Source organism: Raphanus sativus, chromosome 1 (genome assembly GCF_000801105.2).
Source record: "Raphanus sativus cultivar WK10039 chromosome 1, ASM80110v3, whole genome shotgun sequence".
NCBI lineage: Eukaryota > Viridiplantae > Streptophyta > Magnoliopsida > Brassicales > Brassicaceae > Raphanus > Raphanus sativus.
This window is the reverse complement of record NC_079511.1, coordinates 4556135-4581387: the sequence shown is the minus strand read 5'-3', so window position 1 is coordinate 4581387 and position 25253 is coordinate 4556135. Positions and strand designations below refer to the sequence as shown.

The 25253-nt window shown below is 35.6% G+C and overlaps 5 protein-coding genes, 1 long non-coding RNA gene and 1 other non-coding gene across 9 annotated transcripts; 4 read left to right on the top strand and 3 right to left on the bottom strand.

The window, feature by feature from the left end:
• The first annotated feature begins 698 nt into the window (after positions 1–698).
• On the top strand, positions 699–1672 carry LOC108859701 (uncharacterized). Its single transcript, XR_001950511.2, has 2 exons — positions 699–875; positions 1220–1672. It is a non-coding gene; the product is annotated as an uncharacterized LOC108859701 (long non-coding RNA).
• Positions 1673–2735: 1063 nt separating this feature from the next.
• Positions 2736–4868, top strand: LOC108841402 (transcription factor BPE). Its single transcript, XM_018614162.2, has 6 exons — positions 2736–3206; positions 3467–3631; positions 3748–3813; positions 3959–4027; positions 4119–4190; positions 4435–4868. Exons 1-6 carry the CDS (start codon positions 2904–2906, stop codon positions 4558–4560), a joined length of 801 nt encoding a protein of 266 aa, XP_018469664.1. The 5' UTR covers positions 2736–2903; the 3' UTR covers positions 4561–4868.
• A 173-nt stretch (positions 4869–5041) lies between these two features.
• LOC108811426 (serine/threonine-protein phosphatase PP2A-2 catalytic subunit) lies at positions 5042–6821 on the bottom strand. The gene is made up of 6 exons (XM_018583507.2): positions 6443–6821; positions 6174–6288; positions 5983–6091; positions 5820–5897; positions 5470–5661; positions 5042–5372 (listed from the first exon to the last, which is right to left on the bottom strand). The coding sequence occupies exons 1-6, from the start codon at positions 6693–6695 to the stop codon at positions 5199–5201; spliced, it is 921 nt and encodes a 306-aa protein (XP_018439009.1). The 5' UTR covers positions 6696–6821; the 3' UTR covers positions 5042–5198.
• Positions 6822–7212: 391 nt separating this feature from the next.
• Positions 7213–7284, bottom strand: TRNAP-AGG (transfer RNA proline (anticodon AGG)). Its single transcript has one exon. It is a non-coding gene; the product is annotated as a tRNA-Pro (tRNA).
• A 409-nt stretch (positions 7285–7693) lies between these two features.
• LOC108811995 (paired amphipathic helix protein Sin3-like 6) lies at positions 7694–13546 on the top strand. Of its 2 annotated transcripts, none has more exons than XM_018584130.2 (20): positions 7694–7862; positions 8212–8248; positions 8408–8539; positions 8627–8807; positions 8892–8990; positions 9105–9212; positions 9376–9466; positions 9680–9927; positions 10029–10183; positions 10261–10388; positions 10470–10724; positions 10931–11424; positions 11524–11850; positions 11944–12032; positions 12116–12254; positions 12343–12495; positions 12579–12730; positions 12823–12934; positions 13040–13212; positions 13311–13546. In XM_018584130.2, exons 2-19 carry the CDS (start codon positions 8229–8231, stop codon positions 13205–13207), a joined length of 3051 nt encoding a protein of 1016 aa, XP_018439632.1. In that variant the 5' UTR covers positions 7694–7862; positions 8212–8228; the 3' UTR covers positions 13208–13212; positions 13311–13546. The 2 variants fall into 2 exon arrangements, with proteins under 2 accessions (XP_018439632.1, XP_018439626.1); XM_018584124.2 differs by having other exon boundaries at positions 7712–7862; positions 9376–9481.
• A 1219-nt stretch (positions 13547–14765) lies between these two features.
• On the bottom strand, positions 14766–16188 carry LOC108850706 (two-component response regulator ARR4). Its single transcript, XM_018624193.2, has 5 exons — positions 15881–16188; positions 15705–15781; positions 15535–15612; positions 15365–15435; positions 14766–15280 (listed from the first exon to the last, which is right to left on the bottom strand). The coding sequence occupies exons 1-5, from the start codon at positions 16053–16055 to the stop codon at positions 14956–14958; spliced, it is 726 nt and encodes a 241-aa protein (XP_018479695.1). The 5' UTR covers positions 16056–16188; the 3' UTR covers positions 14766–14955.
• Positions 16189–19098: 2910 nt separating this feature from the next.
• LOC108854418 (uncharacterized) lies at positions 19099–20438 on the top strand. 2 transcript variants are annotated; one of them, XM_018627981.2, is made up of 3 exons: positions 19099–19567; positions 19779–19865; positions 19972–20438. In XM_018627981.2, exons 1-3 carry the CDS (start codon positions 19179–19181, stop codon positions 19997–19999), a joined length of 504 nt encoding a protein of 167 aa, XP_018483483.2. In that variant the 5' UTR covers positions 19099–19178; the 3' UTR covers positions 20000–20438. The 2 variants fall into 2 exon arrangements, with proteins under 2 accessions (XP_018483483.2, XP_018483474.2); XM_018627972.2 differs by having other exon boundaries at positions 19124–19567; positions 19770–19865.
• Positions 20439–25253: the final 4815 nt, after the last annotated feature.

The following is a 25253-nucleotide window of genomic DNA, read 5'->3' as shown; positions in this document are numbered from 1 at the left end:
TAGACATAACCACATGGAAGATATTAGATATATATAGTGCTTTATTAATTTTTCAGCCCCATATTGATGTTTTCTTGATTTGATTGTTAGGCGATAAAGACGGTACTGGAAAAAAAAAATACAATTCTTTCAAACAAATTTTTACATGTAGATCAAGTTAAACACGCATTAAATATTTTGGTGTTTAAAGCTAGAGTTGAAAAAAAAAACATTTTAAGGTAATAACATCCGAATTTCGCATTGTCAAATGTGATACACACAAATCCATGTTCTTCGTAGTAACATATTCGATTGTCTCTTGGAATAGTGTCTTTGTACATAACTTTTAGCCAACCTTTCCCTACATTTTCAAGATATTGTTTAACTTACTACATGCATTAGGTAATTACATTAGCCACCTAACATACAACCTAAAAAACAACATAAAATATGTTTCAAATAATAAACAATTTCCCATATATGTGTACCAAATGCGACATATGAATACCCTACCTTTCACAGCAATTAAGCACGCGGAGTATTTCCTAACAGTTCGTACTACTCGTGAAGCATGATGTTCACACTTAACAGTCCATTTTCACATTATGTTACGTATTTCCCACGTGCTTAAATTCCTTTTTATTCGTACTTGTAACTGCAAATAAATTATTAGTTCCCGTTCGGATTCATATTCTTGCACATGCAGATTGAGCATATAATCTAAAACCCAGAGATCAATCAACATATTCGTATAAAAAGCATCTATCTTTAATCAATATATTCCATCCCAAATTCAATTAAAAATCACCATATAGTCAGTACCGATGATGAATGATAGTGTAACGTCTAACCTTCCACTACTAATGGGTCATACATGCCCGTTCATTCGATACAAGGTTCTGTTCTGTCCAATGGTTGGTCCGTTAATTTTTTCATAGATTCGAAATTATTGTTACCAATCCTTTAATTGCCATATGACTTTTCCTGTACTTTGATTTCATTTGCACGTTATCGCGAATCACATCTGATTCGATAGCATCATCCCTTATTTCATTGCTATATCTCAAACACGATTAACTCTAGAGTTCTAAACGGATATATTAGAAAATGTAAATAAACTTTGATGACATATATAACCTGATAAATTCTTTTAGACTTTTGATATATCAAAATTCATGATGTTACAGAGATGCATTATATAATACGTTATATAACTTCCGTGCAATTTTCTTTAACGAAGGAAAAAAGAGAGAGAGGAGGAGAGTTAGGCAAAACAGGCGAGCATCGTACGTCCACGATATCCGTGGTGCTTGTTCACATTATTTGCTCGGAATATAATGGTGACACGTTTCAGATAATGATTGAGACTCTCTGATGTGAAAAAGGGAAAGAGAAACAGAAAGCTTTAAACGGTGAGAGTGAGGTGCCTAACGAGCACTATTCATTATATAACAGAAATGGTAACAAGACAGCGAAGTGTTTGGCAGAAAATGCTATTCCTATTCTACAAGTCCTTCTCAACAATAAAGCCTTTGTCATCACTATTCCTTCCTTTTTGGTGTGGTTTTATATTGCGTGCAGTTGCATCTAATTTCTAATGTTAGGCTGCTTATTTAATCATATGAGGTGGTAGAGTTAGAGCTTCTTATCGCAGCTAAGGGACTTTATAAAAAACAAACACAAAATTTTAGTATTATATAAGCTGTCTGAAAGATTGTGTTATAGACTCGTTCCAGAGTATCCAATAATCACAACTAGGTATTAAATTTATAATTTGCCAAAAAATTGGAGGCAGGTGATTTGCTACTATCTGATATATAAGTTGAATATGGAAATCACAAATGAAAATTCACAAACAGTGAAATTCAATCTCTTGACCCAGCAAACAAAACAAGTCAAACACTATATGAACAGTACAGCTAAATGGTAGCCTATGATCATACTATTGAGTATTGACTTAATAAAAAGAAAAGTAAAACATCATATTTCCATTTTAGCAGTTAAAGCATCTCCAATGTAAAACTCTATTTTTTCCTCCAAAATGGAATAAAAGTGAATATGAAGTAAAATTGTTCTAACACTACTCCATTTTTCACTCTATAATGAAATTATGAACAAAAAATAGATTACTCCATTTATAGAGTAAATTTCAAAATAGAGTGAGATATGAAGTTGGGTTAAAACATATGTTACTCTATAATCATTTTTACTCTATTTTGGAGTTAAAAATGGAGTTGGGTTGGAGATGACCAAAAGCCAATAATATATATATTAGTAATGATCCTATATGATTAGAAGAAATGAAAAGAACTAACGAGAGATTATCTTGTTTGTTTAGCTAAACTTGGCATCATTAAAATCCAAGAAGCCATCGTTGTCAATCACTAATCAGTGATGATTATGTAATCTTGTTGTAGTTATTAGTTATTACAAAGCCGATAATTAGAAAGATAAACTAAATAAGTGATGTGCATTTTCGTCTTACCATATGAATATGCGTACGTGGAAGCTCTTATCACCGATGATGTTTTTTGATCGAGTGGATTAAAGTATAGTCCGCGACACAGAGGATAAATAAAGCTGGTCCCACAAAAGAAAACCTCGCTATGAAGTGACTTGCCTGCAACTCCCGATGTAAAAAGGGGGAAAAAAGTAAAAGCGAAGAAGAAATAAAGAAGCAGACAGCTTCTTATTTTAAAAAAATAAAATAAAATTAGAAAAAGGTCGGTAAATAAAACTTATAAAGAAAAAGGGAAATCGCGAAAGAGAGGAAGAGACACAGTGCGCATCAGACTCCACTGTCTAAGGAGAGAGATCGCATTCTCAAAACAAGTCACATCCACCTTTCTCTCTCTCTCTCTCTAGTGAGTGGAACCGGTAGCAGCTGAGTCAACTCGGTATAGAGAGTGTGTTTTTCTCAGGTGATGGATCCGGGCGGGATGATGAACGAGGCTGGGACGTATAACCAACTGGCGGAGATCTGGCCGTCGTATCCCATCAACGGAGGCGGGACCGTTAACTCCTCGATGAGGAGCGGCGTCTCGTTCGGTGGACCTAACTTGGTCCATCATCAGTTCGCCGACTCGAATCTGATTAGCAAAGATCCGGCTCGTATGAGCCACGCGCTCTCTCAGGCGGTGGTCGCCGGTATCGCCGGTGCTAGGAAGCGGCGGGAAGCAGGTGCGGAGGAGAAAGTCTTCTCCGTCAGCAGCGACGGACATGACGCGGTAACGGTTTTGATTTGATTTTCCCTCTTTAATTTCTGAAATAAATAACGGATCAAACGGTTGAGATCTTTGGTAGTTAAGTGGTAGTGATTGTTTCTTAAACTCTTTTTAAGACGCGTGTTTAGTGTGTAAGAGCTTGTTTTGAATGTATTAAGTACACTTGGCAACACCCTCTCTGATGTTAGTAGTTTTTTTTTTTTAACTAAAAGTCTCTGATGTTAGTGGTTTCTGTTTGTTTTTTTTTTGTGTGGAGCCTACAGAATGATGGTGAGAGTAAAAAGCAGAGGACTACAGGATGCGAAGATGAGGTTGAAACAGGAACGTTGGATCAGAAGAAGCAGTTGTTGCCTGAACCTCCGAAAGATTATATACATGTGCGAGCTAGAAGGGGACAGGCTACAGATAGTCACAGTCTAGCTGAAAGAGTACTTAATTAACTAACTCTTTTTATAAATTAATTACTGCTCTCTGTATTAAAAGCTTTTCAGGTAAATGTGAAAACTTGAGAAGAAGAGTAACAGAGTTTTCTTGGTTTTTGTAGGCGAGGAGAGAAAAGATAAGCGAGCGGATGAAAATCTTGCAAGATCTTGTCCCTGGTTGTAACAAGGTAGAGTAGTATATATCAATCGGGTCTTGGTTTCTCTCTTCATCATGTCTCTCCTCTTGTAGTCGCACCTTTTGGTTTTGTTATCAACAAATTATAAATTTCTGAATAGTGCTAAAACAAATACCTGAATCTTTGTATGGGTCAGGTTATCGGAAAGGCGCTTGTTCTAGATGAGATAATCAATTACATACAGTCTCTGCAGCGTCAAGTTGAGGTGCAGTCTTGCTCCCTCTCTCTCTCTCTCTGTAACGTTTTTTGTTTGTTTATTGCTTGTGTTATCTCACAATACTGCTTTTGTTTTTCAGTTTCTATCGATGAAGCTCGAAGCAGTCAACTCAAGAATGACTCCTGGTATCGAGGTTTTCCCGCCAAAAGAGGTTAGCCCTGTTGTGTAACTATCATTAAGATCCATTGTCCCAAATTTTTCCTCCAAATACTTCATGTGTTCTGCTTCTAATGACATTGTTAAGTAGACTGATGAAACTCAACAGATCATAGTCGTTAGATATGAATGCGGTCGATTTAGCCAACTTAAAAGTTAAAAAGAAGACTTTATTTCTTCTCACATCAATACCACAAAGCTTTCATTGAACAACTTCACGTTTTTTGGCAAAATCTCAGTTTGATCAGCAAACGTTTGAAAATCCGGGAATGCAGTTCGGGTCACAAGCTACAAGGGACTACAGCAGAGGAGCATCACCGGAGTGGCTGCATATGCAGGTAGGAGGTGGTTTCGAAAGATCATAGTGAATAACAGTGATAACGTAAGAAAGCTGGCACAAGATCACTAAATAAACTTCGATCTCCAATGTTAGTCACTAAAAAAGAAGCAGCAGCATACGTATAAAACATTTATGAAATATATATATTATTATACAAGGTTTTATTGTTATAGATTCCTAGTTTAGACATGAAGTAAAGCGGAGGTAGATTGTGGTACACTTTCCTCTGTTGCTGTCTCAGAACATGTTAATAACTGTTTTAAGCTTTTCACATGCTTTTCTTTTGTTTTATGTTGTGTTGTAATCTATCTAAGGAAAGGTTTGGTTCTCAAAGAGCACTCTCTCTCTCTCTCTCTCTCTCTCTCTCTCTCTCTACAAATCATTGATTCAAATTTGGAAAGTAGAAAGATTTCGATTTAGGGAACTTTGAATCAATAAACGAAACTGAAATGAAAGAGGGGGCAGGGTTCGAAACCTCATTCCTCTATGTAGTATAACAAGTGAAATGACAATGAGAAGACACTATTCTATATATAGACGCTTCTCCTACAAACTTTTGTTCTCATCAATCACATCAACAACAACAAAATGATGTTTTCTTCTTTCTTTTTTTTGAGGGAAACTCGAACTCCACTTAGAAAAGAAAAAAAATACAAATAAAAATCACAAAAAATAATCAGGGGTCTTACGGGTAGTATCTGGTTCGACTTGTCGAGGAGCTGGATCAAACTGAAGGAAGTTCTGCTCCATGTTCTCTCCTATCTCTAGTATCGCTGCCATGTTTCCACACCGGTAGCAATAGTTTGGTGCACTAAACACCGTCACCACATTCTTATCCTGTTAGCAAAAAAAGGAAGAGAGATCAATGATTCAATCCATATTGCTACAATCATATCCCTATATAACCTTAACAATTTGAGATGAATATGAATACCTGAGCCCAGTTAAAACCTTCCATGACAAGCTGATGGGCTCTTGATATGAGACTGAGTCCATTGTTGTGATTAAACTGAGTTGCGATATCCTGTCCAAATGTATAGCCAGCACCTCGTGGAGATATTCCCCACCCACATCGATCATCGGGATCAGACCATAGCAAATCACACATTGGTCCTTCGTGTGGAACCTACAGATCACCACACACCATACATAGAGTCCAAGAGATGACCCGTTAGATATTTGCTCTTTCATAAGAGAGCGAGTGGAGGCAGAGAGCCAGACACAATTCATAACTCTTCTAATAAAAACCAAAATTAGGGACAGTCAAAGAAGAAGGTAAAATACCTCCTGAATGCGATCCAAGCTTCGGATATTATCAAGTGTATCCAGAGAAGGTGATAGCCCTCCATGCAAACAGAAAACCTGTAACTCACAACAAGTCAAAAGTGTACTTACTTCAAATAGAATATGTCCGAAACACCAATCGTTAAGTAGAGCTCAAACAAACCTGACTCTCGATAAGGGCAGTAAGAGGAAGATAATCGAAAAGGTCTGTGAAAAACTTCCAGACATTTGCATTCCCGTACTTCCTCAAACACTCGTCATAAAAACCATATCTTCAACCAAAACAAAACAATCAAAGAGGTAAAACGTATGGTAGTTAAAAACTAACAACAAGACACATCATTAAAAGCTTACACTTGGGTGATCTGCCGACTCTCGTGGTTCCCTCGCAGGATTGTAATCCGATCCCTGTATCTAACTTTCAACGCCACCAATAGAGAAACCGTTTCCACTGAATAGTAACCACGGTCTACAAACCACGAAAAAAAAAAAAAAAAAACAAAACCGAATCTTAAAAAAAAAAGATACAAACTTTTCAATCATACATTAATAAAAGATGCAACCTTTAGATCTACACAAACCCTAAATTAACAAGGAAAGGTGGAGGAGGAAGAGGACCAGACCTACATAGTCACCCATGAAGAGGTAATTCGTATCGGGGGCGTTACCACCGATTCGGAAGAGCTCGATGAGGTCATAGAACTGGCCGTGGATATCGCCGCAGACGGTGACGGGGCATTTCACGGGCTGAACGTTCCATTCCTCGACGAGGATCGCCTTAGCTTGATCGCAGAGCGTCTTCACGTCCTCCTCCGACAAAGGTTTGCACTCCATCAGATGTTCGATCTGACGGTCTAGATCTCCGTTCGGCGGCATCTCGTCCAGAGATTGAAAGATGAAATCGCCAGAGATTAAATTGTGGCTCTGGTCTTCGGTGGTGTTTCAGACTCTCTCTCTCCTTTGGCTCAGAGAGAAGATGGATATGGTCAGAAAAGTAAAAAAAAATGTTGTAATCCGGTTAAGGCATGGTTTAGTATATTCTGACAGGAATTAGATTGAGATTTTATTATAACACGTGGATATTGGAGCCGAGTTGTTGTAGTTTGATGATGGTTGTTGGCATTTTTGATTAGTCAAATGTCAAAAAAATCTCATTGGCATTTTTACTCATCTCTAATTCAGTAATCAGTCATCTCAAACACAAATATCTGTGTTCTTACAGTTTTCATAATATGGGTAATAAACCCAATATACAAACTAACCTCCAAAAAAACGGAACAATGCTTTATGTAAGCCCGTCAACTATTCCATGATAACGTGGAATGTCACGGGCCTGGACTAGAAGGAGAAGGCAGGTGGAAGATGCAGTTAAAGAGAAAAAAAACTCAAAAAGGGGGCATTCCGAAAATTGAACTCGGGACCTCTCGCACCCTAAGCGAGAATCATACCACTAGACCAAATGCCCACTGTTGTTTTAAAGTCAAGCTTCCTTTCACAAAAATATGGTTTAGATTATTGCTTGAAAATGCGGCTAGAATTAAAATATGTTGTGTACATGTGATGTTGTCACGGAGAAGTAAACCCAGAGTTTTTTTTTTTTTTACGAGTAAACCCAGAGTTCAGTACATCGCGTTTGAATAAAAAGAGTGACATAAAAAGCGGAGTTCTGGATGGGATATCCATGTTATGGACCATTAAAAAGCCCATTAGCTCAGTAAAAAAAAAAGAAGTAAAACCCTAACCGTGCTCTACTCGGAATCAATTTCATAACCTTCCCTCTCATTCTAAAGCTCTAATTAAAATACAAATAACATGCTTTTTTTTTCCATTACATGCGTTAAAATAAAACAAGATGTTAATTAATTATTCTCAGTATATATAAACCAAGTCCTCTTCTTCTTCTTTTCCGCCTGCTCCCAGCATTGCGTTACCCTCCCATCTCCTCTCCGCTACCAGAAAGAGAGAGAGAAATATACAAAAACGCGAGAGGTTACTCCAAAACCAGACGCAATCTCATCACATATGCATGTTTGATTGTTCCAGGTGACTCGAATACTTCACAAAAAACCTTTATTTTTTACTCTATTTTTTTTTTGTACTTTGCGAAACTTTTCCTACTTCTCCAACACTTTTGCCGATACCAAGGAACGGTGAAAAAGTTATCATCGTTCTGTTCACCGTGCGAGTAACGTGATCCGGTCTTCAACGCTATACTAATCAAACATCTCCTGCTCGCTTTTTTGTTTTGTCTGTTGTGTGTGTTTAAACCTTGTTCGATTGGTAGATCTGGTTCTCGTTTGCTATTAGTTGGTGGAAACGAAAACCGTTTCGTTTGATTCTGAACTGTTTCTCTCGACTTTGATTGTTTTAACCTGATTTTTTTTTTGTCTAGTTGAGAAGAAAGAAGAGATGAAGAGAGATAGAGAAACGTAAGTCTCTTATCCTTAGAGTGTGAGTTTTCCTTATGAGGCGTGTAGTTGTTCTTAGGGTTTACAACTTATAGCTGGTTTTTGATTCTTCTATGTAGTAGCTGCAAAGTGTTTTGTGTTTGAAATTAACTTTACATGTGTTTGTTTTGTGCATTGCAGGAGAACCAATAAGGGGGGATTAACCACAAGTGACGCCCTGCATTACCTCAGAACTGTGAGGACCATTTTTCATGACAATGTAGGCAAGTATGAGACTTTCCTTGAGATCATGAGGGACTTTAAAGCTCAGAGGTGTGTATACATACCTCTTCTCTTTCACTTTCACTTTTGTCTTTCTTATAAACCTCACCGTGTGATATTCGTGGTTTGGTTTTGCAGAGTCGACACTGCTGGTGTCATAGATAGAATTAAAGATTTGTTCAGGGGGTACAACGACCTACTCTTGGGTTTTAATACTTTCTTGCCCAAAGACCATACAATAACCCTTTCCCCTGAGGAAGAGAAGCCTAAGACCAAGGTGGATTTCAAAGATGCTATCAGTTTTGTCACCAAGATCAAGGTATGTAAAAAAATGTACACACTGAGGTTATGTTGATTTTTCTTTCAGGTAAGGTTTTACTTTGAATTATCACTGCTTTTGCAGGCGAGGTTCGGTGGTGATGAACATGCCTATAAAAGTTTTCTAGACATCTTGAACATGTACCGAAAGGACAAAAAGTCCATCACTGATGTCTACAAAGAGGTATGTTTACTGTTGTTGCCTAGAGGGGGTAACCCTTCAGACTTTCTGCCTCTTTATCTTATTTGTTAGTGGGACAGTTGTAATGCATTTCTCTGATCATCATCTGTTGTGTAGGTTACTTTGCTGTTCAAGGGTCATGAAGATCTGCTGGTGGAGTTCGTTAATTTCTTACCTAGCTGTTCAGAATCTACTTCTGGGAAGAATGCAGCACCGCTCCAGAAGGTTTAGTTCATTTTTCTTAAGGATAGCATCTTTTGTGCAGTAGCTATATTTGTGATGTGATGCTAAATGGAGAGGAACTTTGGTCATTCATCCTTTCCTCTAGGGAACTTGATGATTCAGTTTTTGATTGAGATGTTGATCTATATACTCTTTTTTTCCACAGAGAATAAAACGAGAGCGTAAGGTCGAAGATGAGTCTGAACACTCTGACCAACGCGAAGATGGTGACGAGAACCTTGTCGCTTTCCCCGCTGGTAATACCCTAGGAAGTGAGTATTCGGATGACCTGTTACATTTCTATAAGATGTCTTTCATTCTAGTGATGTAGATACCCTCGTCTTTTATAATGTGACCATGGTCATTTTTAAAAGTCTTTAAGTAGTGGTTTGTATCTTCATCTTGTATACTGTGATCATGCGCAGTGGTCCGTAGTTTATATCTGGTTCTAAGGTAGTTGATTTTTGCAGACTCCCTTGTTAAAAAAGAAGGCCATCGAAGCCATTTGAAGGCGGAGGACAATGGGGGAACTCGAGATCATGAAGAGAGTGAAAGAGATACAGATAGAACTGACAAAAGTGCAGCGGCTGGCAGTAATGATATTGGAAATCAAAAGAGTCCACTATCTGCTTCAAAGTATGTGGGAACACCTATAAATGAACTTGATCTTTCCGAGTGCGTTCAGTGTACACCAAGTTATCGGCGCCTTCCAAAGGATGTGAGTGCCAAGGACTCCTTAATAACATCTTTATACTAAACTGCAGTTTACTACGTCATTCCGTTCTTTTATAATCAAATGGTTGGTCTTTGTCCATGCAGTATCCAGTTGAGATTCCAAGGTACAGAAATGCACTTGGTAAAAAGATACTTAATGACCACCTAGTATCCGTCACCTCAGGGAGTGAAGATTACTCGTTCAGTCATATGCGCAAAAACCAGTACGAGGAAAGCTTGTTTCGGTGTGAGGATGACAGGTATGATCTGATGAGAAATGGTGATCTTTTTGTTCGCAATAAAATCCACCTCTTTAACATTCCTAATGTGTGGACAGGTATGAGATGGACATGTTACTAGGATCCGTAAGTTCAGCTATCATACACGTGGAGATTCTTCTGGAAAAGATCAACAGCAATTCAATCTCAACGGACACTACGATATGCATTGAAAAGCACTTATCAGGTAAGTCCTTGCAAAAAATCTAGTGTGGCTATATTTTTGTCCATCCTTCGCTTATTTGTGCCAATAACTTGTATCTTATAGCTATGAACTTACGATGCATTGAGCGTTTATACGGTGATAATGGGCTTGATGTCATGGATCTTCTGAAGAAGAATATGCATAGCGCTTTACCGGTGATACTAACGCGCTTGAAGCAGAAGCAAGAAGAATGGGCAAGGTGCCACTCTGATTTTCAGAAAGTTTGGGCTGAAGTGTATGCCAAGAATCACCATAAGTCACTGGATCATCGTAGTTTCTATTTCAAGCAGCAGGACGCCAAGAACTTGAGCACAAAATGTAAACTTCTTTTACAATTCCTTTCTTAAATAAGTTCACTATGGGAAGATCTCCAACGTCCACTTGTTCTGTTTGGCTTGCATTTAAAATTTCATTGAAATTTGTAGCACCAGATTGCTGATTTTGAGAGCAGAGCTTAGATTTTGAACTTACTTCGAGTTACAGTTTGCATCGATGACATTGTTTTGTTTGGTCCTTAAATGCAGATTTAGTGGCAGAGATAAAAGATATCAGCGAGAAAAAGCATCAAGAAGATCTGCTTCAAGCTATCTCTGTCAGAACTATACCTTCATTTACTCCAGACTTGGAGTTCAACTATTGTGATACACAAATTCATGAAGAGCTGTATCTGTTAATCAAGTACTACTGTGAAGAATTGTGTGCGACGGAACAAGCAGATAGGGTAATGAAGCTGTGGACAACCTTTTTGGAGCCCATGTTCGGCATTCTTTCGAGGAATCAAGGTAACCTGGCGATGGACGAGAAGTTAAAAAGCAACAACGAAGAATTGCATGATGCAAGTGTTGCAGTGAAGGACAGCGCTTCTGGGTCGAACCGTAAACATCCTAGATCACAGGAAAAGCTGAAGAAGAATAAGCCAGCAGTGCAAGGCAGCTCTCCTGTGAAAGATGTGTCTACCAGTATAGTGAAAACAGTTAAGCACGATAAACTGCAAGATGATGAAGCTATGGCTAATGAGGTAAGTCGCAGTATGGAGTTGTGTGAAACCATATCGTATGTACTTCTGTACCATCTTTAGTTACCAGTTTGATCCCTAACTTTGGTTCATGGTCTACAGGTTATCCAGTCGTTCAAGCAGGTGTCCCCAAGAAACGACCAGATAACTGAAAATGTAGAGGTTCGCAAGGTGAACGAAGTATCAGCCGAAAAGCATGAGGTTGAGCGAGAAGAGGGTGAGTTATCTCCCACCGGCAATAGTGAGGTGGCTAATGGACCCGAAGGTGAAGATCGATCCTTCGCATTTTCAGAAAGGTTTCTGAAAACTGTAAAACCTGTTGCCAAGCATGTGCATGGGCCATTGAAAGCTAGTGAAACTGGCTCTCAGAATGATTCTCGAGTTTTCTACGGGAATGATTCCTGTTATGTTCTATTTAGGCTTCATCAGGTAAAGATCGTTCAAAGCAAGCTTCTCGAGTCTTTAATATGATATTTTCTCATCTCCGGTGCTAATTTCTGTGTACTTCTGCTTGTTTTCCAGATGTTGTACGAGAGGATGCAATCAGCAAAGAAACAGGCAGAAAAGAAGGGGAAGGCTCCAGATAACACAACTCCTGATCCTTATTCAAGGTGATATATATCTTCCAAGTTAATAGTTTTTTTTCTTTAAGAAATAGTTCCTTACTGATTTTTGGAAGCATAACACTTTTTAGGTTCATGGATGCACTCTTTAATTTACTTGACGGCTCTAGTGACAATACAAAGTATGAAGATGAGTGCCGCTCTGCTTTTGGAGCACAGTCATATGTTCTTTTCACATTGGACAAGCTAGTTCAGAAGCTTGTTAAGCATGTAAGAACAAACTAATTTCTTGTCTCCTTTACTCTCTGCGTCCATTCTCGTTCCTGATCATTGGAATGGTTTGGATATTATGCTTCAGCTCCATGCGGTTGCAGCTGATGAGACAGACACCAAGCTTGTTCAACTATACGCATATGAGAACTGCAGAAAAAAGGGAAGATTCCTTGATCCATTGTATCATGACAATGCACGTGCCCTTCTCCATGAGGCAAACATATACCGGATCAGATATGTAGGTTTTCTCTTGAACCTTTTAAATCTTTCTCCATTCAAGTCGTAGTTTATTATTAATATTCATTTTGGAACTTATTGCAGTCGTCGACAAAAGCCAGTCTCTCAATTCAGCTTATGAACAGTCATCCTGAAGTAACAGGTGCAGCGATGGAGCCAGGTTTTGCCGAATATCTACAAAATAATTATCTGACATCCGTCAATGATGAAGAGAATCACGGAGTGTTTCTGAAAAGGTGAGGAAGCATTGATAAGAACATTATGGTATATATAATATATGCTTTCTTTGGTTCTGGAGTGTATTGTGTGAGCAAAACTCTCTCTGCAGGAACAAGGAGAAACTCATCGGTATAGATGAATCTTCGGGGAAGCTTGCTGCAATGGAAGGATTAAATGTTATAAATGGGATCGAATTCAAGATGGCTTGCAGTACTTCGAAGGTACGATATATAATGAATTTTTGTGTGTGTTGAGAAAGACTTGCCGTCTTAAAATGCGGATGAATGAAACTTACTTTTCCCCCAATGATCATTCAACTGCTGTAGGTGAAGTATATAGCAAACACGTCAGATCTTTTGTACAGAAGCAAGCAGAGGAAAGAGAATCCAGTGGGACAGAGGCTTAAAAGAGTGAGCGAAATCTCAAAGCAGAGGAGAATATCGCGGTTTCACATTATGCTCAACTGCAAAATTATGTCCTTGCCGTCTCTATAAAACTCGTACCTACTCCAACTCTTACTTCCCATTACCGGCCAAAGGCTGTGTGATCTTCCTTGATGTAATTAGCCAGACTTATGTTTTTATTTTCTTGTTTCAGGTGGCTAGCGTTGAGGTTCTTAGTTGCAAAGGTTCTTTGACTCTTAGAGATTGTGCAAAGGTTTGGTGGTGTGTAGTATGATCATATCATCATATGGCTCACGCCACCTTTTTTTTTGTTTCCTCCAGTTTTGGACCTTTTGGTGTATAGTTCTTATCAGAATATATATTGTATGATACAAAAGTTTGCAACATCGGGGAGTCGTATTTTCTTCAATCAACAAGTACTTCATTTCATGTTTATTAGTCTTAAAAAGAAAGATCTCCTATATCATTCAAGATCACGAGTTTGAATAAATAGCAACACACATGGGACTCTGGTTTGATGTGATTTGGTCTACATGTTTAAGACTAAAGCAAAAAACGTGGAGACAGCCACCGGGACGCTAAGATAAAGGAGAAAAAAGGAAGATATATTCGTTCCCCACATGAAGGGACAAAAACGCAACCCATTGAAAATATTTGTTAAAATTTATTGCAATCTTTTTAAGTTACGCCAAACGTGAGGAGTATCCTTTAGGGATGATTTTGTTGTCGACGACAATAATTAAATGGGTTTTTGTTGGTATGTATGTACATTGTATCTAGATTTTCAAATATTGAATTACTCCTTCAGATGTGGTTGGCTCTGTCATTAACTGCACATGATGAGGTTATACGAATATAATCCTTTATGTTAAGAGTAACTTTTGTATACCGCATCCATGTGAAGATCATACATACTCGAATCAAAGTGGAGTTGTAAACACACATTCTACAGTTTAAAGAAACACCAAAAAATGAGTGCCACAGACAACGGATCTGTAAAGACTATTTATGGAGATATATGCCCCAAAGAAAGGGAACAAGAGTTGCCCATTTCCAGCTTTACAAACTTTTCTATTTTCTATTTTTCTTGCTTTCTTTATACACATGTACACATGCATAAAATCAATGATGCATCCACTTCTTTGTACATTAGTAATATTTTGTTTTTGAGGTTACGTTTGTGCACTAAAATTTTCATCAAAAACTCGTTTATACTCTTTAAGTCTCACCTAAATATTTATCTTGGATCGGGTTCAGACGTTATCAGTTACTTGTTTTTGTAAAAGGCATTTCAGATCTAGTTAAGTTGACGATAGTAGATACGTCTGGGTTTTACAAATGCTATAAGCGTTTTAACCTAATTAAAGATCTCAAAACCAAAACAATCTTTCAATAAATGCAGGCGAGTACTAAATATTTGAGAAAGTGATCCTCAAGGTCTCTATATTTTCTCTAATAAATCGTTTTTCCATGCATAAATGATAAAAGTAGAATCATACAACAAATTAGGCAAAGTAGTAAAGGCTCTTTGATGATTCATCTGTGCTCAACTAGTCGATGCTACACTACTGCGTTCGATATGTAATGTAACTAACTTAAAACCATTCGTTTCCGAATTCAAATCCACATAATGCATATTGTCAGTCAATAAACATGAAAACTAATTAGTATGAATTCTAAATCTTCCATTATCCTTTAATTAAAGCTTATAAGTCGAAAAGCTTATAAAATCGACGGCATTAAGTCAACGTGCAATTAAAAACACCGTCAAAAGGTAAAAAAAGAAAAAAGAAGTTAACGGAGATAGGTATTACACGGACCCCACAGTAAAAAGGTCACTAATCTAACCCGGGACTCCTCATCTTCTGCCGTCGAACCGGCGTTTCCTCCGGCGATGGAGAAGACTCCGGCGACGATGTCAGCACATTGTCATCGTCAATTGGAGATGAGGGCGGCGAGGAAAAGATCTCCACGGGAGATAACGGCGAGGGAGAAGAGTCCGACGAATCAGGCGAGAGAGTCGACGGAGGCGAATCTTCTGGAAGCTTCCGTTTGTTTCCGTTTGAAAGTTTAACGTCTCTGGTCAGATAGTTTCTGAGGCGTTTCACGTCGGCGAGCTTCACCGGTTTGAGTAAGAAATCCTCCGCACCTTCCTCAAGGCACCTGCCGGAATCGGTTTAATCAGTTAACAGTTTTTATCTCTAACTCGAAATCAGACAAAGCCTGAGGATTTATAACGAAACTCACCTGTCGATTCTTGTTATTACATTCTCCGACGACATTATTACAACCGGGACTTGTCGGAAACTGGACGATTCCTGTTTCATATTCCCGGGAAAAATTCCAACATTGTTCAGACAGGATTCAAAAAAAAAATCGAAAACTATTATCTGTAAAAGGGCGGTAAAAATTCAGACCTTGATCTTCTTGAGGAGCTCGTAGCCTGTCATTCCAGGCATGCAGTAATCCGTGATGATCAGATCAACTTTCAATCTCTTAAGAATCGGTAAGAAAAAAAAAAAAAAAAATCAAAATCTTGATCACTAATTATAAAAGAAAATCTCTTCGAGTTGGAAGACTTTATTACATCGAGTTCTGCAGAGGCTTTCTCGTTGTCTAGCCCTAGAAACTCCAGAGCACGCCATCCGCTATCTACCGCCGTGACTGAAACAGAACCGCCGAAGATATGTTTCTTTTTCTTTTAGAATTTTCAGATGTATAAATGCATTTTTAGTTATTTTTTAAAAAAATAGGAAGACGAACCTTTGCAGGAGGTAATACGAAGCAATCTCTCGATGACAATCCGATCAACGAGGCTGTCGTCGACGGCCAGGACATGAACTTCATCTACATCCAAAAGAGGATGTTCCATTCCTCCGATGCCGACGTTCATCATCTCTGGCCTCCGTAGACAAGAAACGCCACCGTCGCTAGCCATTGACGAGTAGTGGTAGTAACTGAGAGGAGAGGATATTAAAAGTTTTAAGACAAAGAGAGAAGAAGAGAGAGTTCACATCTGTTTGTTTTCTTTTCCTCTTCTCCTCTCCTTATGACAGTTTTTTATATTTCTGATTTTTTTTCTTCTTTCTCTCACTCTATTTTTTTTTTAAATCAATCTTTTTAGAATGGTCTTTTCAAATTTTAATTATATTTTACTTTTCCAGAGAGGAAAATCCAACGAAATCTTTTATTGTAAAATATATATTTTTATTTTTTGTGTGCCGTGCTTTTAGGGTTGAAATTTTGACATTTATTTTGAGAAAAAAATGTATTAATAAAATGAGATTTCTGAAAATCCGGTGGGGGGCGTATGCGAATATTATAGAGAAAATATTCCTAGAATCGAATAAATAATAGGCAAGAGAAATCCGTACAAAGGACTCGAAAAATATACACTACAATAGACGGATTAATATCTACTGACTACTGGTGTGAGTGAAAACCTGAAAAGGACTTTTGACTGTTCGTAAACAGAATAAAAAGCTATTTTTTTTGGTCACCATTGCAGTTGAGAGCTAGTTTTGGTCACCATTGCAGTTGAGAGCAGCGGTTAGAAGTAAACCTGTTCAATAAAGTGCGTATAATCCGGCTCGGTTATGAATTTATGATCGGTTTCACATTCAGTGTCACGCATGTTTCGATGTAACGGTTTCACATATTAGTTGACGAAATCTAAACTTTTAACCGAGATAATCTTTCATTGCAGATTTGTGAGTATTATTCTTCTTAACACGTTATGTTGTAGATAAATGTCTTGTTCATGTGATTGGTCAGTTTCTACTTTGTTATCACGAAAGTATAAAATGCAATCCAAAGAATAAATAGTTGACAAACAAAAAGAGAATAAACAATGTAAAAGTTCGGATTAAGATATACGTATAATGTCTTTTTCCAAACCGCCGATGGGTGCCATAGATCATAACGGGGAAAATCGCATAAAAAATTTTCAGAGTGGCATTCGCTTACACTTTAAACCCTGAAGTTATTTAACTAGCATATCGTTGGCTTTTATATCACTAAAAACCTTTAACGTGGTTTACTTGTTCATCAAGTAAAAATATGACTTGTTGACCTGTTAAAATGGTGATGTATCAGTTTTATATTTTTATTAATATTTACTTATATTTAATTATAACCCATCTAAATTATAATTATTTAGTTAATATAAATAACTAACAATAAATACAGAAAATGAATTTTTTTCAAAGTTGAAATATTTTCTTAAAAATGGAAAAGATTTCTTTTCTAAAAAAAAATATTTTCAATTTTATTTTTTATTTTTAAATTCAAAAAGGTTCTGAAATTTTCTAAAGAGTTAAGTGAAAGTCAATTTTTTTTAAAACATTGCTTGAAATTATTTATTAATTCTAATTTTCAGAAAATTTATTTTGAAAATAAATATATCAAAATTGGGTTTTAAATAAATATATCAAAACTGTCATTTACATAAATTGATAAATAATTTCAAACAAAATATTTATACTTCCCATTTTGATATATTTATTTAAAACCATCATTGTCATTATTAGTTTGTCAAAAGTCTTACCGTAAACAATGATATCGATTTAAAAGAAAAATTTAGAAAATTTAGAGATTTTGTATGATTTTCAAAAATAACTCAATGTCTTACTAAAAATATTTTTATTTTATTTTGAAAATATTTAGTTTTATTTATTATTTATGTAATTAAAATATATTTTCTAAATAAAATTTTCTGAAATCAATAAATAATTCAAACAAAATTTTAAATACATATATCAAATTTTGCATTCACTTAACTTTTTAGAAAATTTTAGACCTTTTTACTTTAAAAATAAAAATGTGAGAAGAAATTTATTGTTTTATAAAATAAAATCTTTTTCATTTGAAAGAAAAATATTTCGATTTTTTAATGATCTATGATTTTTCAATTTTTATTTATTGTTAATTGCTTTAATAACTAAATATAAATAAATATTAATAATAAAACAAAAAAAACTGACATGTCATCATGTTAACAGGTCAACAGGTCACATTTTCGGCTTGATGAACAAGTAAGCCACGTTGAAGGTTTTTAGTGATACAAAAACCAACTTGAATGTTTAATGTGCTAGTTAAATAAATTCAGGGTTTAAAATGTAAGTGATTGTCACTTTAAAGGTTTTTTATGCAATTTTCCCGATCATAACGTAGCCGCAATAACATTATAACAAAACATTTTGTTATCCAAACCAAACGTTTAGTTACTCTGCAATAATAAACTAATCCAAAAAGCCAGCAAAAAAAAGAGAAGAATTATTTGACAAAGATCATAATTTTTGAAACAAGTGGAAGGTTGACAAATAATAAATAATGCATGGACGTCCACATTAAAATTAGGATCCGCGGGCCCATGGAAATCTAAAGGGAGGGACCCATTAATATTTGTTCGAACATTTCTTTTTAAGGCATTGGACTTTTCCTCTTTTCTTCCAAACATAATTTGCCGTTTCACTCTTTAGACACCACAGCGCATTTACTCAGATCTTGGAGATTGCTTTTGCTATGAGACCCACTAGAAAAAAAAATTATTCATAAATGTATTTCCTTTTGCTAACTTCACTTATTAAAAGGTTAGTAGTTTTAATATATTTTCTCTTGTTAATCCACAAATCACTCTTTAAGAAAATGTAAAAACTTAATTGTTCAAAAGAAGAAGAAAACTCAATAGAATGGCATTCTCCTAGTTAAGAGTCACCGCAACATCTGATCTGATGCATACACGATTGACGATACAACCAAGGAGAAAGAAAATTCCCAGTGACGCGTGAAATCAGATTTTACGATCGACATGCCCATTCTTTATAAGAAAACAATTGCAAAATCTAAAGACTGATTTGTGAATTGATTTTTTCAAACGATATGGGCCAACGAATGATGGATCAAATCTTCATGATGTCAACTACAAATCGAGGATTGAACAAAAAATCAATACTATACTATAAAGGTAAATAACTTGAAAGGAGAAAGTGTCCACGTCACCTATTTAATTCAGTCCAATGAGAACACATCATACATCCACGTCGATCCTTCATTTCCTCTGATGGGCTTGAACCGAACTCGGTCTCTGGAAACTCAACGTAAATCAGAGAAAGTCTCCTCGAACATCGTCTCTTCGCTTCTCATTTGTTATCTCTTCACCTTCCCTTTTGTTCAATGTATTTGTTTTAATTCTGTCATTATTGTTAATCCCATTGGATCGAGATTCCATGGCGATGTCTCCCTTCCTTCCTCTCAGATCTATAAATGTGAGCGGGTTGAGAGCACGATGGATATTCAGTTTATCATTTTATTGAGCGTAGACAGATTCTCAAAAGTTTCTTTCTCTGCCGCTGTTGTTTCCGCGTTTGATGCTCTCCTCCTCGGTAGATCTGGCCAGTCTCATAAGATTCTGGGAGGCTCTCCCTCTCTCTTTGATCATCTTTTTACCAGGTATATGATTGTCCATTGTAATCTGTTTCTGTTTGAAGTTTATCTCTGAATATCATGTAGATGCATAAGTAAAGAAATATTTTTCTATCAAAATAGAAAGAAAGAGTTGATTCTTCGTCACATGCCAACTGTTTTGCTCTGTTATGGTCGTTGTAATAACATTATTTTGTCTAATTTTGTAATTTCGATAATGTGGTGTTAGCTTGAGCAGGAATCTAGGCTCCAGGGGGAGTTCTGCTCTCATGCCAACCATAGAAGGCATAGCCGTACACATCGGCGTCCGAGAAAGCCTGAAAAGGTTCGCTTTTCCTGAACTTAACTCTACTTTTGTTTTTATGTCTTGCTTTAGTCTTTCTTTTTTTTTCTCAAAAGTCAATCTGAAGATTGTGTTTGTGTGATTCCAGGATTCCAGCAAAGAGATGGAACCTCTAGGAGACTTTTGGGATAAGGTAGGTCTCACTCTATCCGTAGACGAGTCCAAGTCATGTTCAGGTTAATAAGCGTAGACGCATCAATAGTTTCAAGAGGAGGGATGCGAAGAGATTAGTGATGTTTCGTCTATGTTAGTTAAAGACCATGTATTAAGGTTCCTTGATTGACATAGATAAGTACATATGGTTACTTCGTCAGCTCTAAATGGAAGGGAAATCATGGTGGTCACTAATTCTCTGCAGGATCTTTTTCATGTAATATATTGTCATTTTGTTCATCTGTGTTGTTGGAGAGTTATATTTATTCTACTAGGTGTTGTAGAATGTTTTTGGGGCTATCATCATTGAAGACTAGCTCCACGCGGTACATGTAATATGTGGATATCTGTGGTCTTGAGTGATTCTTACATATAGTAGGTTAGGTGTTTATGGGTTTTGTTTACGGTACCTGACATATTGACGAAGTGGTCGCACGACTTTGAACCCACCAATGCTGACGATGTGTCCCTCTCCTGACAGATGCCAATATTGGTTCGAGAGACTGGGATGATGAAACCATTGATCATGGGAACCTTTTGAGAATATAAAGATGAGATATTAATCGAGTGTATGCCATGCCAATATATCTTTTCTTATGTCACGTGCAACTTCACCAAGTGGTCTAGAAATTATTGATAGCTAGAGAAAGAATGAATGCAAGACTTATCTTTCAAAGATATACCATCAAAAAAAGTAATTACTACTACTATCAAAAATTTACAATACATATGAAACTGGAAACACACGTACAAATTATATGTTCGTGAGAATGATAAGTCTGCTCTATGTATCTGAGAAACCAAGCAAAATGAAATTGAACAGATTATATCTTAACTGAAAATAAAATATTAAATGCATGGGATGAGGAAGAAAAAAGATGAAATGAACTGGAAAATGGAGGTTCGCATAAGAAAGAGCATGGCAACTTGAAAGAATGATGTAACAAAATTAGACCATTGCAAATGTTTTGGAATTTGAGAAAAAAAATATTTAAAAACAAACAGCGACGCATGAACACAATCAGTTTAGAGAAACGACTTGGCCGATCGTTGGACGAACATTACAAAACATCAAATACGTGGAAAATGATACAAGAAGAAATTCAATAAAACCATTTGATATGACTACTCCACCTGTACAGTCTAAACAAAACTTAAACAGAAGCATGAGTTCGAAACATGGAATATGCTATGAAGACAAAATGAAGAAATAACAAAAATAGTCGGGAGATTTGGTCAATGTCGCAGAGTATTAGAATCACAAACGTTCAATTAAAATTGACTGTTTCTATGGGAGAGTAGCATCTACTGCGAAAAAATAATATTGGAAAATATGACAATGCTAAACGTTTGTCTACAGATACTATATACTTTCAATACATAACAGTGAAGTGGCACTTGGAGAAGAAACATCAAAATAGATGTAGCAAAATATTAATATGAATATATGATTAAGGATATTTTGTTCTAAATTTCGTTCTCGCATGGCAAAGAAAATAATGACATGATTCTTAGGACTACTTCTCATGACCATTGTATCTTCAATCACTGTGATTTCAGTTGTTCCTAATTCCACCACGTTCTAAAAGAAGATAAAAAAAAAACGAATCGGTATAGATACTTGAATTATATAATGAAAACCAAAGGACCAATGCAAAAGAGTATAATTCTCGATAGCATAAATAAAAACTTATTGTTAGTAGAAAAATGAAAAACAATTATTCCAAAGTTTACATTAGTTGTCAATTTAACAGTTGTTTTCATAAGAACCTAAATCAGAAATAAAAGAATAAATAGATCATATATAATTAGAAATTTTGAATTCTAATTATCTTAAATTTGTTTGACATTAATAGTAAAACTTTTATATTTATTTGAGGATTTTTATTTCTATAATTGATACCATTATATATATATATATATATTCAAATAAAAATGCAAAAACTTTAAATTATATTAAATTTGTGAAACAGCCCGGGCGTAGTCCGGAAAAAGCTCTAGTATCCTTAATAGTAGTGATCGACGTGTCGCATAACTTTTCTTTTGTGTCGCATATAAAATAAATGTTTTTTCTAAGAAAACAGAAGAAAACGAAGACAACGACACATTTTATTTTGGTACTTGATTTGCGGGTCGAAGATTCGAAGCATCGTTTAGTTTTTTTTTTGTTGCATCGTTTAGTTATAACTAATTATAAGTTTAAGTTTAAGTAATTTCTCTAAGAAACCACGAAGCATGCTAAAACGAATTCCTTGCAATGCAAGTCACTAATTAGTTGACGTATATAGTGGGCCCTTAAAACCAGATATGGGCCTTATTTGGACGATTTATATAAAGAGAAGAGCAGCCACACTTGAAGCAATGGGTCTTGTGGTGCAGCAACATTCATTCCTATACTTTACAGTTATATATATATATATATATATATATATATATATATATATATATATGTTATATATATTTTTTTTTTTGAAAAGAATTTTAAATTTATTCATCTCAAAAAAACCTTGTTACAGTGAGAAAACTGCTATTTGTTCCAAAAGATTAAAACCAAATACATAAAAGCTTTTTATCTTCTTCCAAACCAAACTCTCATGGCACCTTCATATTTATCTCCTTTCTTCCTTCTAAGAGATGTAATTCTGTTTCTCACCAACTTGTCCAATCTTGCAATCAAACAAGTAGCTGGCTGCTCAGGATCTCCCACTCTTCTTGTATTTCTCTCAAGCCACAGCGCATATAAAACTGCCTGAAAACAGTATCTCAAAAGGAAAGTGACATCTTTCTCCTGCCTCCCCCGTATCACTTCCTGAGTTACATGTTCCCATTTGTAAACCTCTCCACGACCTGCCAACTACCAATAGTCTCCTTCCAAACTAACTTCGAGTATGAGCAGTCAAAAAATAGATGATCCCTTGTTTCCAAATCCTCTTTACATAACCAACATGTAGCATTTGCAAGAGGATTCCAATGAAGGATCCTATCTCCAGTTGCCAACCTGTTTCTCATTGCTAACCAAGTAATGAAAGCAAACTTCGGTGTGGCTTCCTTGATCCATATGCCTTTACTCCATAGAATCTTAGGCGAATGGACTCGAGTAAGATTCCAAGTGTGAAAAGTACTGAACCCCTTTCTGAACTCTCCAGTTTCCCTCCTCCATAAACACACGTCTTCCATCATATTTATCCTCTCCTTTTCAGGTTCAGCACTTCATGATCAATCTGTCGATAAACCGGTACTCGATGCATCCTTGTTTTGTATATTTGAATGGCTCTTTCCACCGTAGAATGCAACGGAATACCCAAGACTGCACACCCCCCTTCTCCAGTTAGATCAATCAGTTTGCCCAAAGTAGACCAATTATCCAACCAGAAAGAAAGTGTTAGCCCCATTATTTATCTCCACTTGGATAAATTGATAAGCTAAACTCCTTAGCTTAATCAATTTTTTCCACATCCAAGATCCTAGACACATATATGTTATATATATATATCTATTATCTTCTATTATCTATTATCTATTATCTATTACCAAAATTGTTTAGTTAGAATTAGGCCTGCATACATAGTCCCAATCGAGTTTTGGTTTTGTCTAATCGGATCTCGATTTTTTGAATTTATCAAAAAATTTGTCTAATTGGATAAATTTTGACTGATTTTGATTTATCAAAATCAGTTCCATTGAAGTTATAAGAAAGTTCGGTTTGGGACCATTTGGATTTTATCGGGTTCGGGTCGGGTTAAATAAATCTTCAAAGAACGAGTACAAGCCGATGTACTTTCGGATTCAGATCCCGTTAAATTCTTCGATTTAAAAATATCTGATTGTAACTACTTTATAATCAAAATTAAGCAAAATTAGTTTTACGGTTTTAAAAAGTACCTAACTTGTACATATTTTATAATCAAAATATAAGTAAAATCGATTCAACAAGAAGGGAATATCAAAGGTGATCATTCAAAATCAAAGTAAACATAGTTATTGATAGAATGAAAACCAAATAAATGAAAGTATAAACGAGAACTTGGTTCTCATAAAATGAGAAGCATTATTCAATGAAAACAAAACAAAATCTACTTCAAGTTTCAACCACCACCTTAACCATCAATATTCATATAACAAATAATTATTTTAGATGTTCAATAATATCTAATTAATTTAGATAAATATTAAAATTTGTTTATCACGTTGGAATAAGGTTTTTGCAGAGTTTGAATGTTTCGGGTTTTATCGGATATCTATGTAGATTCGAGTTCAGATAATATCCATAACCCAAAAATCAGTATTAAGTTCAGTTTAATTTTATCGGATCAGGTTTGATTGAGTTTTCAGGTTTTGTTTATGTGCCCAGTTCTAGATAGAAGTGTTTTTCCAGTTTTTTGCTCGATGGTTCCATTTTTTCTCTTATCGTCACAATAAAATAAAAGAAAAGTAAGTGGCCCATTCATAATGTCTTTCACAATACAGTAGATAGGCTTTTCGATTATTAATATGACAAAAGCCCCATATATCAAATTTCAAATTGCGCCAAAAAAAATAAATCCATTCAATTAATCATAATTTAATAATTATATTTGTTACTGTTGGAAATAAAATACTTCATGTAATATTATTTGAATTTTATAGATCAACTAGGCGTAAGGCGCAAAGTTTAACCTAATTATCCAGCTATTTAGAACCCAAACATGTAATTCACTGAATTTATTATGAGATATTCCAAATCTAGCCTGAAATTAGATATTTTGTCCAACAAAGTTACAAAACTAATGTTTAATTTGGATTTCATTAACAGATGTTACATCCAGGTAAGTTTCAAATTTAACGAGAAACTAGATTCTGACCCACTCTTTTTATTTTAAATTTTGTTTTGAAAAATTTAATTATTTTTTGTATTTTTTTGTAATTATACATGTGTTATATAAAACCTTAAAATATATATTTTCTGAATTAAAAATAAATATATTTTAAAATACATTTTTAAATACAGAAAATAGATTTTGAAAGTGCAGATTTATTTTCTGAATTAAATTTCCTTTTTAGGTAATTTCTATAAAAGATATTGTAGGTGTAGATACATTTATCCAGAACTGAAAAATCGAAACCAAAACTGAACCGGATTATAAATAACCAAAAATATCATATATTTTTAGAAGCAAAAAAGAAAACTAAACCAGAACTAAACTATGAACTCAATGTTTAAAATACCTAAATATTAGC

What these genes read in the sequence shown, in the direction of transcription:
- LOC108841402 (XM_018614162.2), top strand. Translation starts at nt 2,904, where the DNA reads ATGGATCCGGGCGGGATGATGAACGAGGCTGGGACGTATAACCAACTG. An exon ending in GCAGCGACGGACATGACGCG is followed by an intron (nt 3,207 to 3,466) that starts GTAACGGTTTTG and finishes TGGAGCCTACAG; the next exon opens with AATGATGGTGAGAGTAAAAA. An exon ending in GTCACAGTCTAGCTGAAAGA is followed by an intron (nt 3,632 to 3,747) that starts GTACTTAATTAA and finishes TGGTTTTTGTAG; the next exon opens with GCGAGGAGAGAAAAGATAAG.
- LOC108811426 (XM_018583507.2), bottom strand. Translation starts at nt 6,695, where the DNA reads ATGCCGCCGAACGGAGATCTAGACCGTCAGATCGAACATCTGATGGAG. An exon ending in AGTCGGCAGATCACCCAAGT is followed by an intron (nt 6,092 to 6,173) that starts GTAAGCTTTTAA and finishes TTTTGGTTGAAG; the next exon opens with ATATGGTTTTTATGACGAGT. An exon ending in GCTTGGATCGCATTCAGGAG is followed by an intron (nt 5,662 to 5,819) that starts GTATTTTACCTT and finishes GGTGATCTGTAG; the next exon opens with GTTCCACACGAAGGACCAAT.
- LOC108811995 (XM_018584124.2), top strand. Translation starts at nt 8,229, where the DNA reads ATGAAGAGAGATAGAGAAAC. An exon ending in TTCAGAAGCTTGTTAAGCAT is followed by an intron (nt 12,255 to 12,342) that starts GTAAGAACAAAC and finishes ATTATGCTTCAG; the next exon opens with CTCCATGCGGTTGCAGCTGA. An exon ending in TGGCTTGCAGTACTTCGAAG is followed by an intron (nt 12,935 to 13,039) that starts GTACGATATATA and finishes CAACTGCTGTAG; the next exon opens with GTGAAGTATATAGCAAACAC.
- LOC108850706 (XM_018624193.2), bottom strand. Translation starts at nt 16,055, where the DNA reads ATGGCTAGCGACGGTGGCGTTTCTTGTCTACGGAGGCCAGAGATGATG. An exon ending in TCGTATTACCTCCTGCAAAG is followed by an intron (nt 15,782 to 15,880) that starts GTTCGTCTTCCT and finishes GTTCTGTTTCAG; the next exon opens with TCACGGCGGTAGATAGCGGA. An exon ending in AGCTCCTCAAGAAGATCAAG is followed by an intron (nt 15,436 to 15,534) that starts GTCTGAATTTTT and finishes AATATGAAACAG; the next exon opens with GAATCGTCCAGTTTCCGACA.
- LOC108854418 (XM_018627972.2), top strand. Translation starts at nt 19,179, where the DNA reads ATGGGCTTGAACCGAACTCGGTCTCTGGAAACTCAACGTAAATCAGAG. An exon ending in TTTGATCATCTTTTTACCAG is followed by an intron (nt 19,568 to 19,769) that starts GTATATGATTGT and finishes ATGTGGTGTTAG; the next exon opens with CTTGAGCAGGAATCTAGGCT. An exon ending in GTCCGAGAAAGCCTGAAAAG is followed by an intron (nt 19,866 to 19,971) that starts GTTCGCTTTTCC and finishes GTGTGATTCCAG; the next exon opens with GATTCCAGCAAAGAGATGGA.